The 17,301-nt window shown below is 42.8% G+C and overlaps 1 protein-coding gene across 3 annotated transcripts in view; it reads left to right on the top strand.

The window, feature by feature from the left end:
• LOC143770288 (tetraspanin-4-like) overlaps positions 1–17,301 on the top strand; it is a 113,603-nt gene that overhangs the window by 60,955 nt on the left and 35,347 nt on the right. For 2 of the 3 annotated variants that reach the window (XM_077259772.1, XM_077259773.1), the window contains exons 2-5: positions 5,079–5,158; positions 13,693–13,884; positions 14,488–14,562; positions 15,504–15,605. In XM_077259772.1, the coding sequence (XP_077115887.1) occupies positions 5,090–5,158; positions 13,693–13,884; positions 14,488–14,562; positions 15,504–15,605 (438 nt within the window). In that variant the 5' untranslated portion in view covers positions 5,079–5,089. Of the gene's footprint in view, positions 1–4,382; positions 5,159–13,692; positions 13,885–14,487; positions 14,563–15,503; positions 15,606–17,301 lie in introns of those variants that run through there. The other variant, XM_077259770.1, reaches the window with a different exon arrangement.

Here is a 17,301-nt window from a genome sequence, read left to right as displayed (position 1 = left end):
TTTTGGCCTTTCAGGGCCTTTATCAAGTCATAAAAAAAGAGAAATATGCATTTATGGCTTGATGAAGGCCATGTACGGCCGAAACGTTGTGATTTTTCTGTACTAATAAAGTTATCGAATGAGGATGTCTGGTGCCCAGATTCCTAAATTTATCTGTATTGCTACAAGCTTGCGGAGGGTTACACTGGACTCATCTAGTGTAAGTACCCCTTTTGAACTGCCCATATACCTACTACGCTATCTGCCCTAACTATCCCATACAGTTTTCAATGGGGAGAGAAGAGCAGGCTGTTGCTATAAACCCCAGATGGCTACTTATCTCCTATGTAGACAAGAAGAAGGGCAAAGTATCAAGAGTAAGTCATCATTCCTGATCCTTCTCTCTTCCGGGAGGTGTCCACACATTGAAATTTATCCTAAGGTCTCATGCCGACATCTATGCAAATTGGTCCCATCTCGGACCAAGGACTGGCCGCTGCACTCCCGACCCGACAGTCACAGCCTCATCAGAGTATTTAACACCAAAATAAAAAAAAAGGCAAAATGGCAGAATTGCTGTTTTATGGCAAAAATGGGGGAAAAAAAAGACTCAAGATCGTAATGGTAAAAAAGACAGCAAAAAAAAAGACTTGATACAACTCTATCGAAAAATGAAAAAAGTTATTGCTCGTGAACACAAGTAGGAAAAATAGTAAAGCAAAGAGGGCGCCATTCAAGGGCCCACAAAAAAACAAAAAATAACGTAATTGATACTATTCAAGAATTGAGACTGGCAACGTGAAACAATAGGTGGAAGTGGTGGCCCCTCTATCCCCCGCTAATGAGGTCATTGTAACCCTCCGACATTGCAGCACAAAATGCGTTAGTCAGGAGGAGCGTGATGCATCAAGAGCCTTCACTTTCCTACTTTTGGGATTTACAGGGACAGATGATAATCTACATAGCGGCCCATATTGCGTCTGTCACCTTCCATCTGTCTGTGATTGTAGGATGGCAGCCCCACAATGGAGCAGCTGACCCTATGGCTGTGCAAGATTTCTTTTTTTTTTTTTTGCTGCTTTTCCCATCAAAAGTCCAAGTTGCTGCATTGCAGTGCAGGGTGACATCCCAGCCCTGCACTCAGCTCCACTTTCTTTTGAGTATCTTTTTTTTCCATGTATATATACAGGAGCCTTCCAGGCTGCCTGCGTCTCTTCCCATCTGTCCCAGTTATCCGCTCTAACCCACACTCTCTCCTCTCTGAATAGATTCTTCTTCTCTCCCCATATCTACTTTGATGTCTCTCCAATTCCCTCATCCGCTGCTCCCTCCTCTCACATCCATGACCCTCTCTGTGCCTTGACTACCAATATTTCCCCCCTTGTCCTCTTCCCCCCACTTTCCTTTTACCTCGGTGCCTCGTAAGGATCAACATCACAAGCCGTCGGCGCTGGAAGGATTTTTTATTTTATTTTGTTATCATTTTTCTTTTCCTCGATACATCGTTGATGTTGCACAGATTCCTGCGGATCTTATAATCGGAATTCCTTTTTTTTTCTAATTGCTAATAATGGGATTCATGAGCCTACCGATGAGATGCATCTGGAAAGTGCATTTGGACTGTACAGAGCTCCCTGAAGATTTCAACCGCTGAGAGCTGGAGGGTCTGAAAGCAAACTCCAAGAGAAAAAAGAGGAAAGTGGTTATTTGCTGAGAATGCAGAACAGACAATGAAAAAGATCCTCTGACGACAAGACAATCCATCCAAGATGCATACTGTTACTGCAACCCTTGCCTGCAATTCTGCTCTGCATCCCGTCTGCTCGTCTTAGCCCCCTGTAGGGTTTCTCTCGATTAATATTTTTCATTGATTGCAACTCTCAATCTTTTTTTCTTCTTTGCATGGTCTTAAAGGACGTCTACTTAGAACTTGCTCAATTTAGAAGTATCCTACAGCTTCTAAAATGTGACTATTTCTTTTACATCTGCAATGTACCAGGCATCACCTTGGTGATCCCAACGTGAGGAGCAAAGCTTTCATTTCAGAGGGTCTGCTTGTCCCCCTGGAGCTGACAAAGGACTATGCGGACACCTCTGCGGAGAACATGAGCTCGTACCCCTCTAAGAAATTATGTTCTTTTGAAAGAACCTACAAGAAGAAGACCGCACATTAAAAATTGGCACCCCACCTAGAATCCTCTTACACATGAGGACCATCCACACATGGAGGACTTTATCCATCAAGTGCTTCATCATAAATATCTAAACAGTGGAAGCTAAATAAGGAGCACACTGGGAAAACACAACCTCCTCACCTCTTCCCTATCCATCATGTCTTGCTTCTCGACTTCTCAAGTTCTTTGACTTTCTTCACAACTTTAGTTCTGCTTTGGAAACTCCTTCTTGTTTTTGTTTTTTTCTCTTTATCACCCTCTTTTATCTCAATTAACCTCCTACAACTTTGGATGTTTAACATAACGTCTTCTCCTTATTAGTTGAACAATAGCTTCCTCCAACCACGAATGGTCGTATAGTTTTAAAGTATAAGGTTTTTTTAAGTTTTAGGCATAAAGTTTTGTGCATAGTAATAACCTTGTCTTCTAGTATCATAGTCCTACAAACCGTAAGTCGTTTTGATTAGTTTTCATATCTTTTCTTATTTCCCGAGAGATCCATATTTTACAGCTCGTAGAATGTCTTCATAGAAAGATATTTTTGCATATGTATCTTTTTGGATATTACTGGTCTTCGGTCTAGAGTTATGTTGGAGCACCATCATCCAAAATTGTATCCTGCATGAATTATTTTATCACTTTTTATGCTTTCTCTTTGGTTATTGATTTTTTTTAAGAAAGACATACCGTAGTTTATTTTTTTTGGGTTCCTTCCTCTACACTTAGTTTTGGAGGGTTACATTAGATCTTTTGGGGTTCCTTCCACTACACTTAGTTTTGGAGGGTTACATTAGATCTTTTGGGGTTCCTTCCACTACACTTAGTTTTGGAGGGTTACATTAGATCTTTTGGGGTTCCTTCCACTACACTTAGTTTTGGAGTGTTACATTAGATCTTTTGGGGTTCCTTCCTCTACACTTAGTTTTGGAGGGTTACATTAGATCTTTTGGGGTTCCTTCCTCTACACTTAGTTTTGGAGGGTTACCTTAGATCTTTTGAGGTTCTTTTCTGTACACTTGGTTCTGGAGGGTTACATTAGATCTTTTGGAGTTCCTTCCACTACACTTAGTTTTGGAGGGTCACATTAGATCTTTTGGGGTTCCTTTCACGACACTTAGTTTTGGAGGGTTACATTAGATCTTTTGGGGTTCCTTCCACTACACTTAGTTTTGGAGGGTTACATTAGATCTTTTGGGGTTCCTTCCTCTACACTTAGTTTTGGAGAGTTACCTTAGATCTTTTGAGGTTCTTTTCTGTACACTTGGTTCTGGAAGGTTACATTAGATCTTTTGGAGTTCCTTCCTGTACACTTAATTTTGGAGGGTTACATTAGATCTTTTGGGGTTCCTTCCTCTACACTTAGTTTTGGAGGGTTACATTAGATCTTTTGAGGTTCTTTTCTGTACACTTGGTTCTGGAGGGTTACATTAGATCTTTTGGAGTTCCTTCCTGTACACTTAGTTTTGGCGGGTTACATTATATCTGCCAGGAACTCTGCAAGGGGCAAGAATATCTTTCCATACTTCCTGCCAAGGACCTACACGGGGAGCATACCCCACTGAGGACCTCAATTGTTCATTCTTAGACATTTCTAAAGGGCAGGTTTATAAACTTTAGCATGTAGAGGAGGGATACTGAATGTTAATTTGAAATTCTATTGAGATTTTTTTTGTTCCTTTTCCGGACCTCAGATTTTTAGAAATATGGGTAAGCTCGGAATCAGCTTTATCAGCTTTTAAGTAGTTTCTGCTGACATTTTAACTGGAGCCCCTCGGAAATTAAAAGATGCAATAATAGATATCTGCTCTTTGTTTGTTGTTAATGACCATCTGGTTATCTCTTCCTGGCTGTCCCGTGGAGCTGTGCCATTGATCTAAAAGGGTCATGTTGAATGTGGATGTCTCTGCTTCCACTTTGACCTGTGAGGAAACAAGATATCAGCAGTAAAATAGATAAAGTTAATAGGAGCTAAACTCTGTGATCTATTTTTTTTAGGCAGAGGAAGCTTTGTGTTTCCCTTGAAGGCTTCATCAAAGGTCCATCATAACCTCTTCCCCTATGATGAAACCTGCGAAACCTTCATTGTATTTCTTAGCATTGCTTAACTATTTCTCAAAGTATTTTTGTACTTTTTGACTTCCCTTTGTATCTAATACTTGTAAGAGATAACATGAAAGTAGGCCCAGGGGTATGTGGAAACCGAAAACTCTAATTAGTGTGGGCTGTCAACCACCAAGCAGGGGGTGTACTACAAACTAGTGTAGGAGATCAAAGGCGGTAATGATTAGAATTTGATCATATTTAATACAGCAATGTTATTTCTCCTCTTTCGGTGGTAGCCTAAATATATTCACTTTTCCAATATGTATAATTCATGGCTCTCTTCCCTTAAAGCGTAAGCTTCCTGGTGCAGACAGAACTCGACGATGTGGAGCGCTGACTCCTTTCCGGCGTTCTCTGTACATTACTTGCTGGATTTTTTTTTCCCGAAATATATATATTTTTTTTTTTTGGACAAAAATCATGTTTAGGAGCCATAACATTCTTATAGGAAATCCTGGTCTGGATATATAGAAGAAAAAAATGGAAATAAGTGTTTCTATATAATTACAAGGGAAAAGCTCAGCTATTGTGAACTGTGCCGTGGACTGAAACTTAAAAGAGACTTTTCTACAGTAGGATTTTAGCCTAAGGCAGAGACAATGCAAACGTCCAGTAGCGATGACCCCAGTTACAGTCAGAGCTCTCCACCCCGGGGTCGGAAAGCTCGATGGAAAGGAGTCTACAGGGGCCGATGGGGGGTTGCGGACAGCTGTTCCTTCAGCGGGGTACAGTCTAATCCAGAAGAGCAAACATCGGGGGAGACCAAAAAGGAGAACAGAGTTATTGTCCTGTATCTGGATCTCTCTTTTCTTTTGCTTCTAGAACTCAAGAAAATGAGTATGACGCGTGGGTGCCTACTCTGCATCAAAATCACCATGTTCATCTTCAACCTCATCTTCTGGGTGAGTAAATATTCAGAATTGTTATATTATTAAAATATATTTATGAAATATAAGTTATTAAACTGTGGCTGTCTTTTCACATAGAACCTGTAGAAAAACATAATTTTGCTGTCCTTGTCCCCCACGACAAGTTAAAACTGCTGCTTTTTTTGCACCTGCCAGTCTATTATGTGCAGGAACTGTTCTGAGTCTCTTGCTCTGCAACTTGCCATACACTCTTTTTGAATAGCCGCATCCTTTATATTAGCATTCTACCAGCACTATTAGTGCTGGAACTTTTTTTTTCCTCATTACTTGCCAATAAGTATTGCACCTGACTTTATGAAATGGCTTACCTGCACCAAACTGCAAACCTGTCCTGACAGACAGGAGAGCAGGAGCAAAGAGACAAAAAAGCGCCCCACTTCCTGTACAGGGACAAAGACCTGCCCGTCACTTCCTGTACGGAGACAAAGATCCACCCCCACCTCCTGTACAGAAACAAAGACACACACCCACTTCCTGTACAGAAAAAAGACCCGCCCCCACTTCCCGTACAGATAAAAAGATCCCCAACTTCCTGTCCAAGGACAAAGACCCACCCCTTCCTGTCTAGAAACAAGACCCGCCTCCACTTCTGGTACAGAGACAAAGACCTGCATCCACTTCCTGTCAAGATACAAAGACACACCTCCACTTCCTGTTCAGAGACAAACATCTGCCCCCACCTCCTGTACAGAAACAAAGACATGCCCCCACTTCCTGCTCAGACAAAGACGCGCTCCCACTTCCTTCATAAAGACAAAGACCCTCCCCCACTTCCTGTACAGAGACAGACATGCCCCAACTTCTTGTTCAGAGACAAACACCCGACTTCCTGTACAGAGACAAAGACCCTCCACCACCTCCTGTACAGAAACAAAGACTTGCCCCACTTCCTGTATAGAAACAAAGACTTGCCCCCACTTTCTGATTAGACAAATACATGCCCCCACTTCCTGAACAGAGAAAAATACATGCCCCTACTTCCTGAACAGAGACAAATACATCCCCCACTTCCTGAACAGTAACAAAGACCTGCCCCACTTTCTGCTGAGACACAAAAAATTGCCCCCACTTCTTGTACTGAGACAAAGACACGCCTCTACTTCCTGTACAGAGAAAAAGACTCTTCTCCACTTCCTGCACAAAGAAAAAGTCCAACCCCCACTTTCTGCAGAAAGAAAAAGACCTACCCCCACTTCCTGCAGAAAGAAAAAGACCTCCCTCCACTTCCTGCAGAAAGAAAAAGACCTACCCCCACTTCCTGCAGAAAGAAAAGGACCTACCCCCACTTCCTGCAGAAACAAAAGGACCAACCCCCACTCCCTGCAGAAAGAAAAAGACCTACCCCCACTTCCTGCAGAAAGAAAAAGACCTACCCCCACTTCCTGCAGAAGAAAAAGACCTCCCTCCACTTCCTGCAGAAAGAAAAAGACCTACCCCCACTTCCTGCAGAAACAAAAGGACCAACCCCCACTCCCTGCAGAAAGAAAAAGACCTACCCCCACTTCCTGCAGAAAGAAAAAGACCTACCCCCACTTCCTGCAGAAAGAAAAAGACCTACCCCCACTTCCTGCAGAAAGAAAAAGACCTACCCCCACTTCCTGCAGAAAGAAAAGGACCTACCCCCACTTCCTGTGCAGAGATTATATGAAAGATTAAATGAATGATGATGAAGATTAAATGAAAATTTATATGCATCGTAAAATAATACATACAAAGAAAGCAAAAAAAGCAAAGCATCAAAAAGAATAAGTGCCCTCGCAGACTCTGTCCATTAATTTCTATGGGAATTCCAAAAATGGACACACAGGATGCTTAGCTTTCTCTTTGGAACTCCCATAGAAGTAAATACATAGTCGAGTATATCCAACCACTTCTCCATTCCCAGCGGCCATGAGATGGAGCATCGTTCTCAAAAACGTTCCGTGTCTCAGAGGTAAGAGGGTCATCTGTGGGACATTTATGGCTTTTTTTATGGATACATTTTAAGTATTCATGATGGAAGGTCTGATGTACCCCATAGAAGTCAATAGGGTCCGCACAAATCTCTCCCCATTCAAGTCTTTTGAAGTTACGGAAAGAGTTGAGTGAATTACAAACTCAAGGTTTTGTAATAAAATAATTTCCTTCTCCAGAAAGTTTTACAATTTCACATAAAACCTTAAATTCAATGTAACCAAGGAAACAAAAGAAATTGGTTAATTATAATCTTCCAATACAAATACTGAGCGGTCGGAATGTTCAAAGACGAATGGTCCCGTTGCTTTACGATATTTTCACGCACAGCCTCTCAATTAACATGCAGGGTTTGTAATCGCGGTGTGGTGGGCGGCTCTAATTATATCATGCCGGGAAACATTGAAAAAAAAGGGTTCATTTAAGAAAAAATATGAAGGAAAATACTGATTACTAGGAAATCAGCGCCACATCGCTAAAGCTGTATATAGAGGTGTTATCAATCATTGTACAGGAGGAGGTGAGCTGTGACATCACCTATTGTGAATGGTGGATCCTGTGTTATCTACTGTATATAGAGGTGTTATCATTCATTGTACAGGAGGAGGTGAGCTGTGACATCCCCTATTGTGAATGGTGGATCCTGTGTTATCTACTGTATATAGAGGTGTTATCAATCTTTGTACAGGAGGAGGTGAGCTGTGACATCCCCTATTGTGAATGGTGGATCCTGTGTTATCTACTGTATATAGAGGTGTTATCAGTCATTGCACAGGAGGAGGAGGTGAGCTGTGACATCACCTATTGTGAATGGTGGATCCTGTGTTATCTACTGTATATACAGGTGTTATCAGTCATTGTACAGGAGGGGAGGAGGTGAGCTGTGAGATCATCTGTTGGGAATAGTGGATCCTGTGTTATCTACTGTATATAGAGGTGTTATCAGTCATTGTACAGGAGGAGGAGGTGAGCTGTGACATCACCTATTGTGAATGGTGGATCCTGTGTTATCTACTGTATATAGAGGTATTATCAGTCATTGTACAGGAGGAGGTGAGCTGTGACATCACCTATTGTGTTTGGTGGATCCTGTGTTATCTACTGTGTATAGAGGTGTTATCAGTCATTGTACAGGAGGAGGAGGTGAGCTGTGACATCACCAATTGTGAATGGTGGATCCTGTGGTATCTACTGTATATAGAAGTGTTATTAGTCAGTGTACAGGAGGAGGAGGTGAGCTGTGACATCATCTTTTGTGAATAGTGGATCCCGTGTTATCTACTGTATATAGAGGTGTTATCAGTCATTGCACAGGAGGAGGAGGAGGAGGTGGAGGTGAGCTGTGACATCACCTATTGTGAATGCTAGATTCTGTGTCATTTACTAAATATAAACATATTAGCTTTCATTGTAATGCTGTCTGGGATGATAATGAAAATGCCAAAAAGTCTTCTGTATCGAAAATTATGTAGTAATTAGGCCAAGTGACCAATGTGAAAATTGGAAGATTTCTGCTTGTTTGTTTTTAATACAAACTGATATGAGAAATACAAAAAAAATTATAAAACGTAAAAAAGAAATCATATAGCAGAAAAACCTGATTTAAGCTAGATATTTTCTGTTGATACTTTCCCTTGAAGGAGAATGTCCTGTGTGGTTCCCTAATTTCAGAGATGCCTACTTATTCTGGAATGGTGGGAGAGGACTAATACATTCATTAAGGCTACCTTTGCGATTAGCAGGTCCTGAGCTTTGTCATCTTCCTACATTGTTATTGACAATCTAACAACCGCTTTAACTCTTGGGGGACTTCGGCTTGAAGAGTGAGTGGGTGAAAACAGCTGCAAACACATCAAGTCATGGAAACCAAACGTCTGTTTCATTTGATGATTTTTGAAGATGGAGGGAAGTTCAGGAGCACAGCCCTTTAATGTTGACTATAAAACATTTCCCCTTTAAAGCACATCTTCAGCACCTATTATTTCTGTATTGCTTGTTTTCATGTTACATTGTAGGAAAAAATCTTGACTGCAAACCATCAATAAGCATGTTATTTGCTGCTAGGTAATATTATTTTTAGTAGCAGTACTATGTATCTCTAATACTTTGAGGACACAAGGGTGCTGTGAATATACTGAAGGACTAATTGGCTCATTAACCTTTTTATATTCTCTGGGGATCATTATTATGTATTTCTAGTACTTTGAGTGAACAAGGGTGCTGTGAATAGGCTGCAGAGCTAATTGGCTCATTATCCCTTTTATATCCTCTGGGAATCATAATTATGTATCTCTAGTACTTTGAGTGCACAAGGGTGCTGAGAATAGGCTGCAGGGATAATTGGCTCATTTACCATTTGATATTCTCTGGGAATCATTATTATGTATCTCTAGTACTTTGAGTGCACAAGGGTGCTGTGAACAAGTTGCAGAGCTAATTGGCTCATTAACCCTTTTATATCCTTTGGAGTTCATCATTATGTTTCTCCAGTACTTTGAGTGCACAAGGGTGCTGTGAACAAGCTGCAGGGTTAACTGGCTCATTAATCCTTTTATATCCTTTGAGGTTCATTAATATGTATGGCTAGTACTTTGAGTGCACAAGGGTGCTGTCAATAGGCTGCAGAGGCAATTGGCTCATTAACCCTTTATATCCACTGGGGGTCTGTATTATGTATCTCTAGTACTTTGAGTGCACAGGGGTGTTGTGAATAAGCTATAGAGTTAATTGGCTTGTTAAATCATTTATATCCACTGGGGGGGCTGTTACAAATTTTGCATTGGAGAACAAAACCTTAAAAGGGGTATAAGTTTTACCCACTATTCTCCATTAGTTTTCATCTCTCCTGCTCTGAAGCTAAACAGTCCCCGCCATCTTTACTTCCTGTTATAGCAAGGATGTCACTATTCAGGGGAGGTGTGTCTGAAGCAGCCAATCACAGGCTGTTACAGGTCACTGTTGCAACCAGTGATTGGCTGTAGTGATCACATGTCTCTGTGTCAAGCAGTCATTGCTGCAGCAGGAAGTAAAGTCAGGTGGAGGACTTACCATCATCAGAAGGAAAATTTTGGGGGTGAGATTGCCGAGATGAGTAGGGCTTCTTTTTTTTAATTATTATTACCTATTCTGAACATTTTGTAAAAATGTTGCACTTGCCAGATAACCCCTTTAAGTTCCACCTCTGAGCATAAAAGGGTCTGTTAACGAATGCAAGACTTTTTTTATATTTCCTTTCCGGCTATATACAATATGATCCCTTGTTCTCTCTCTGCATAATGAGAATAATACATTTTTCCTTTCCTGACATGTATTCACTTTAGGTGCAGCCTCCCTTTAATTATCCCCTCTTTTTTAGGAGGAGCGTTATAGTTAACTATGCAAAATTGCAAAAAAAATAAATAAATAACAGAAACTAAAATAAAATTTGCTGCTCCTAAATTTTAAAGCCGCAAAAGAAAAATGGTTTAAAAGCCCCTTGGTAATGGCTTTTTCCCTTGAAATAATCACCAGGCAGTCATTATAAAATATTGGAAATGGCGCAGGAAGGCTGATTAGAATTACTGTTCGCGGCGCTGGAAGCTCGATAGGTGTTTATTAAGTTTACTGTGTGTTCACCGAAGCATGAAATTCACAGCTATACCCTTCAAGCTCTGCATACATTTTGCTGAATATAATTTTTATGATTGCCGCTGGTCTTTGGGGCATAAATTGGCACAAAGCTGCTGTGTCTCTAGAAGCTCGGGTAGAATACATGGGCATGTTAGGATCCTGCAGCGGTAGAACTATTGGGGTACTGAGAGCCATTGCACTCAAGTCCCAGAGGTGCCACCATTACATGTGGTATACGCTAGGTGTGGCCCTATTTCAGATTCAGCATTCGGACGGGCACCTCCAGCTTTATTTGGCCCCTGGGGTCAACAGAGTCCCATTCAGCTCCTCTGCGTTTTAATCATTGCCTTTTTTTTTGGCAAAATTATTACCATTTTGTGGGGCATATTACTTTCTGATCTCTTTATTCAATTTTTTGGGGGATTAAGTAACCAAAAAATAGGGATGAACGGATCTGTGGAAGTTCGAGTTTGTCTCGTTCGACCAAACTTTAGTCCAAAATTCAGTTCGGGTGCCAGAACTATACCTGAACCTGAATCCCATAAAACTCAATAGGGACCTGAACTTTGGAGATGGAAAATCTTTCTCTCCCCTCCCTCCCTCTCCCCTCTTTTCCCTCCCTTTCTCCTCCCTTTTTCTCTCGCTCTCTCCCCCCTCTCTCCCCTCCTTCCCTCTCTCCCCTCTCTCCTACTCTCTCTCCTTCCTCCCACTCTATCCTCCCTCCCTCTCCTCCCTCCCACTCTCTCCTCCCTCCCACTCTCTCCTCCCTCTCCTCCCTCCCCTCCTTCTCCCCTTCCTCTCTCTCTACCCTCCCTCTCCCCTCCCTCTTCCCTCTCTCTCCCCTAGCTCTCTCACCTTCCTCTTTCTCTCGCTCTCCCCCCTCTGGCTCTCTCTGCCCTCCATCTCTCTCTCCCCTCCATGTTATTCTCCTCTCCTTCTCTCTCACCTCCCTCTTTCTCTCGCTCTCCCCCCTCTCTCTCTCCTCCATCCCTTTTTCTCTTCTCCCTCTCTCTCCCTCACTCTCCCCCCTCTCTCTCCCCTCCCTCCCCTTCTCTCTCACCTTCCTCTTTCTCTCTCTCCCCTCCCTCTCTACTCCGTCTCTCTACTCCCTCCCTTTTTCTCTTCTCCCTCTCCTCCCTCTCTCCTCTCTCCCCTCACTCTCCTCCCTCCCTCTCTATCCTCCCTCTCCCCTCACTCTCTCCTCCCTCCCTCGATCTCCTCCCTCTCTCTCCACCCTCCCTCTCTCTCCCCTCTCTCTATCCACTGCCTTCCTCCCTCTCTCTCCCCTCCCACTCTCCCCTTCCTCCCTCCCTCTCTCCCCTCCCTCCCTCTTCACTACATCTCTCTCCCCTGACCTCGCCTTCCTCTCGCTCTCCTCCCTCTCGTCTTTGTCTCTCTCTGCCTTCCAGCTCTCTCCCTCTGCCCACCATCTCTCCCTCCCCTCCCTTCCTCACTCCCCCTCTCTCTTCTTTCTCCCACTTTCTCCCCTCCTTCTCTCTCCCCTCCCTCTTTCTCTCTCTCCCCTCCCTCTCCCTTCTGTCTCTCTCTCTCCCTTCATGTCTCTGCTTTCCCCCTCTCTCCCCTCCTTCTCTCTCACCTCCCTCTTTCTCTCGCTCTCTCTCCCCTCCCTCTCCCTTCTGTCTCTTTCCCCTCCATGTCTCTCCTTTCCCCCTCTCTCCCCTCCTTCTCTCTCTCCCTCTCCCTCTCCTCTCTCTCCTCCCTGCCTCTCACCTACCTCTTCCTCTCGCTCTCTCCTCCCTCTCCCTCCCCTCCTTCTCCCCTTCCTCTCTCCCCCCTCCCTCTTCCCTCCCCTCCCTCCCTCTCACCTTGCTCTCTCCCCTCCCTCCCTCTCCCCTCTGACTCTCTCTGCCCTCCATCTGTCTCTCTCCCCTCCATGTTATTCTCCCCTCTCTCCCCTCCTTCTCTCTCTCACCTCCCTCTTTCTCTCACTCTCTCTCCCCTCCCTCTCCCTTCTGTCTCTCTCCCCTCAATGTCTCTCCTTTCCCCCTCTCTCCCCTCCTTCTCTCTCTCTCGCTCTCCCCTCTCTTTCCTGAACTGTAAAACGGACTTCCAGGAGAAATCATATCTATAAAAAAAACAGCAATTCTGATATTTTAGTTTTACTTTTGATTTTGAAAAAAGAAAAAATCTCCAGCATGGATCTTCTAAAAATCAATTTATTAGAAACACTTTAAAATGCAAACATTTGCAAAAAGGAGAGATGGGGGTCCCAGGTGGTCAACGCATATTTTAATTTATTTTTTTACATTTTTTTTTATTACGGGGACCTGAACCTGCCATTGCTTATACACTGCAGTACAGTACTATTGCAGCTCATTGTAGAATTATGGGGGCTTTCAGTGGGGTCCTGGCTGCCACAATACCGTCAGAACTGCATTTCCAACTGCTTAAATTCCGCTGCCGTAAGTGACCGTGGCATCTACGGGGGTTAGACTAACTCCGGGTGCAGTGGTTAGACTCGGGCATTGTGTGATGTACAGAGACCGAGATTAAGTGGGTTGTCCACCTCTGGGGACAATTTATATATTTTTTATTTAAATGCATGTATTTGGGGCTAGTAAAACATAATTTTTGCAAGTCAGTTTCATTGAAAATGTTGCACCATATAGCTTTTGCAACCCTCTTTGTTGTGGTCATAAATCAGCTAAAAGGAGCATAGAAAAAGATAGATACAAAGATTAGATACTCTCTCCTTGGAGCTTACTGACAGATTCTCAGTTAACTCATTCTGGAGCCAGCAATAGACAGTGAACAACAGAGGCTGCAGAAGGCAAACTTTAGTAAATGTTTAATAAAACCAAATTACAAAAATGATTTTTAGCCCCATTTATTAAAGTACACCTCTGGTATGTTATATAATTTATCCATGGTGGTGATTGACTTTCGGCACTGCTGTTTCTGAGATTGTTTTTCTTTTACCGCAGCTCGGAGGATGTGGGATTCTTGGAGTTGGAGTATGGTTGGCAGTCACCCAAGGAAAGTTTGCCACCCTCTCCATTTCTTTTCCGTCACTTTCCGCAGCCAGCCTCTTCATGGTGACCGGATCAGTGATAATGGTGGTGGGCTTCATCGGCTGCCTTGGTGCCGTGACGGAACACCGGTGTCTTTTGCTCACTGTAAGTATTTTTTTTATCCAGTATCCTATCAGTCTATACTTTTGCCATCAATTAAAGGGGTTATGCAGGACTACAATATCGATGTCCTATCCTGAAGATTAGTATCAGATTGGTGGGAATTTAATATCCGGCAACCGCATCGATGAGCCGATACCCGGTGCCACTGCCGAAAGTTCATGGTATATGGTATCGGAAAAGCTCTGCTCCATACACCGCATAGTGGCCATTCTTGGGTACTGCAGCTAAACTTCTATTCATTGCAAATACAGACGACATCTCATAAAATGATGGCATATCCGTAGAATTTGTCTTCTGTTTGTGATCGGTAGAAGTCTGGACCCTCGTGAAAATGAAGGAGGTGCTGCTGCACAGGGATTAGAGCAGGTGCAATGCTAAATCGGCATGGGGTCCTATGGTTTATTGAATGAAGAAAATTCTCACTGCCCTACAATTTAGTATTCTGCCCTAGTATCTGCAATTCTACGCTGTACAAAGTGCAAACATGGCAGATCCATAAGTGACTTTAATGTAACCCTTGTGATAATGATGTAACATATGATGCATACGGATGGATAAAAATGTCTCCTTTTGTCTCCCCGTCAGTTCTTCGTGGTGCTATTGATCATCTTCCTCCTGGAAATCATCAGCATGGTGCTATTCTTCACCTACAACGACAATGTGAGCGCTGAAACGTTTATTTTCTGAAACGAAATGACATTTTATGACCCTTGAAAATCCATATGTGAAAGATCTCATTCAGCCGTCAAATTTACGAGATGTGACACGGTGGATAATATTGCGGAAAAAAATGGGCTTATAAAAAGAGTTGCCAATATTTTTCACGTATTTAGCGTATCTCAGTCGTTCAGATACCCAGAGGAAACGCTTGGCATCGGAATCCTTTGGCGTTATGAAATGATTCAACATTAGTTCTGCAAAATGTTAATCCGGTGCAGAAATTAGGGCTGCCGTCGAGGAAATAAAACAGGCTCGGACTGGCCAACCGGAGAACCGGAAAATCCTCCGGTGGGCCGCTCTGAAGCAGTGCTGATCAGCAGTGCTATTATACTTGATTGGAGAAAAATGTATCATCTTCTCATTCATTAAACAAGCTAGCCAAATTAATATTACATAGAAGCAAAAGTAAATTTGTGTACTGGGGTCAGGTTATTTTTGTATGTAGCTGAAAAGTGGGCCCCAAGAATCAATGTTACTGGTGGGCCTTTGCCAACATTGACCTGTGGCACTGGCGGACACAGACAGGAAAGAGCCCCTATGCAAGAACAATATATGATTCCAACTGCCTTAGAGGTGGCAGTGGCCCCCTTACCTCTTAGGCCCCTGTATGGCTTTACCCTGCTTATCGCTGGGGGGTCCAACAGCCAGGACTCCCACCAATCCTGAGGACAGGGCTTGGCAGCTCCACCTTGAATGCAGCAGAGGTAAGCAATAGGGTTAACTTATTTTTTTTTAAGGATAACCTTTTAAACCCCATCGAAAAGTGGGCACTTTATGGAAACATGTTCCTGAATAAAAAACTGCATGTGACTCGCAATATTAGAAAGAACCCGGTGATGTCATATACTGAAATCCACACTTTTTTTTGCTTTCTTGCCCAGTTCCACAAATATGCACAAGAAGATCTAAAGAAAGGACTATCACTCTATCAGACAGAGGGAAATCTTGGCTTGACCAACGCGTGGGACATCGTACAGACGGAGGTATACATTATCCTGACCACTACTATTGTGTACACATTGTGTGCTCTTTAGCTCCCTCTGGTGGTGGTTCTATGCAGACAGAATTTTATCAGGAGTTCACAATTCTTCTAGTGCTGTAGTATCTCTTAAAAAAAAAAAAAAAAATCAAAGTAACAAATCTCGTGCAGTCTGCCTTGACAAATCTTTAATAAATCTCAAGGCAAATATGAAATATGGACGCCTTGAAAATCCAATTCTCTGAAGCTCTCCAGCACATCTGTTCTGAATAAATCTATATAGAATAAAAACAATCAGTCGTGGCTGTACTAGAAGACAAACTCAAAGCCGCCGTACACTTTGATCCATTATTCTTGGAGAGCTCTCGTCTTGTCGGAGAGCTCTTGTCATATAATTTGTGGTTAACAAATCCCACTAATCCCCCATTGAACCGAATGGTGATGTATTGGAGCTTGTGGGTCGTCTGTAATCAGATAGGACGGGGAATGCGAAATGGATAATATTGAAATAAATTGAAGACGTGGAGAAGGCTGATACGCTTTGTAAATGCTTTATGACTGTACGTAGCGGTGCAGACGGGCCGCGATGATGTGCTCCGGTGCTGCACCCGCAGTGCTTTGCATATCTGCTACTTAAGATAGAATTGATGGCTGTGAAACGGTCGACAAGTCCTATAGGAAGGACATAATGAGTATATGAAATATTGTAATTTCAGATAAAGAATAAGAGCGTAACACAGAATAAATGATATACCGAATCCTCAGAGTATAGTAGTTAAAGGGGTTTTACGGTTTCGGCAAACCTCTCTTCCAAGGCTGCAGTTTGTTTAAAAATTGAACAAACCTAGCTATACTCATCCTTCCCAGGTCCCGGAGTCTGTTATTGCAATGTCGACCCGATCACTGAGCTCAATGGCACCACCGGAATAGACAGCAAAAGCCGCTGAAGTCAGTGATTGGCTGCAGCGCTGCTGAGCAGCATCAATGCTCAACTCTGGGAGGGTGAATGTTTTCTTTTGCAGCCTTGAGTTTTCTAAAATTGGAAAATTCCTGTAATGGAGAACTCCTAATTACACAGCATAAATAATACCGCCATAGAATTCCCAAATACCAATGCTATACAGAAGCCTATTAATCCCAGAGTCATAAAAAATAAAAACTGTGCTCCTCTCCTCCTTCACGGGGCCCTCAGTCCGGCACTATTCCTATCTTCCACCCTGTACCTTACACACACAGCTGCGGCCACCCCATCCTTAGTTTCCTCGTACCCCAGGGATGGTTAGTGCCTTTCTACCTGCAGATCTAGACACAGGACGGAGGAGATATAATTGCTCCCATTCCAATTACAGTCTCTTGAAGGCATATTGTGCTCAGTGACGACAAAGCTATTTCTTTCCTCCCAACTGCTGTGGTTATAAATTAAGGAGCAAGCTTGGAGTGGAAACCCCATTTAATGGAAGATTTAGTACTTACAGTACATAATAGTGCCACATGGAGCTATAACAACCATAGCATGCCATGTATAACTTATACAAGGTATAGTTCCAAAATAACAATGATAAACAACAAACAAAAAGCTATATACAGCACATACAATACCACCATACAGTGCAGAAATAAAGCTATATACAGCACATACAATGCCACCATACAGTGCAGAAATAACAAAGCTATATACAGCACATACAATACCTCCATAC

Source organism: Ranitomeya variabilis, chromosome 4 (genome assembly GCF_051348905.1).
Source record: "Ranitomeya variabilis isolate aRanVar5 chromosome 4, aRanVar5.hap1, whole genome shotgun sequence".
Lineage (NCBI taxonomy): Eukaryota > Metazoa > Chordata > Amphibia > Anura > Dendrobatidae > Ranitomeya > Ranitomeya variabilis.
The sequence above is the reverse complement of the archived record's forward strand: the minus strand, read 5'-3'. Positions and strand labels throughout refer to the sequence as shown.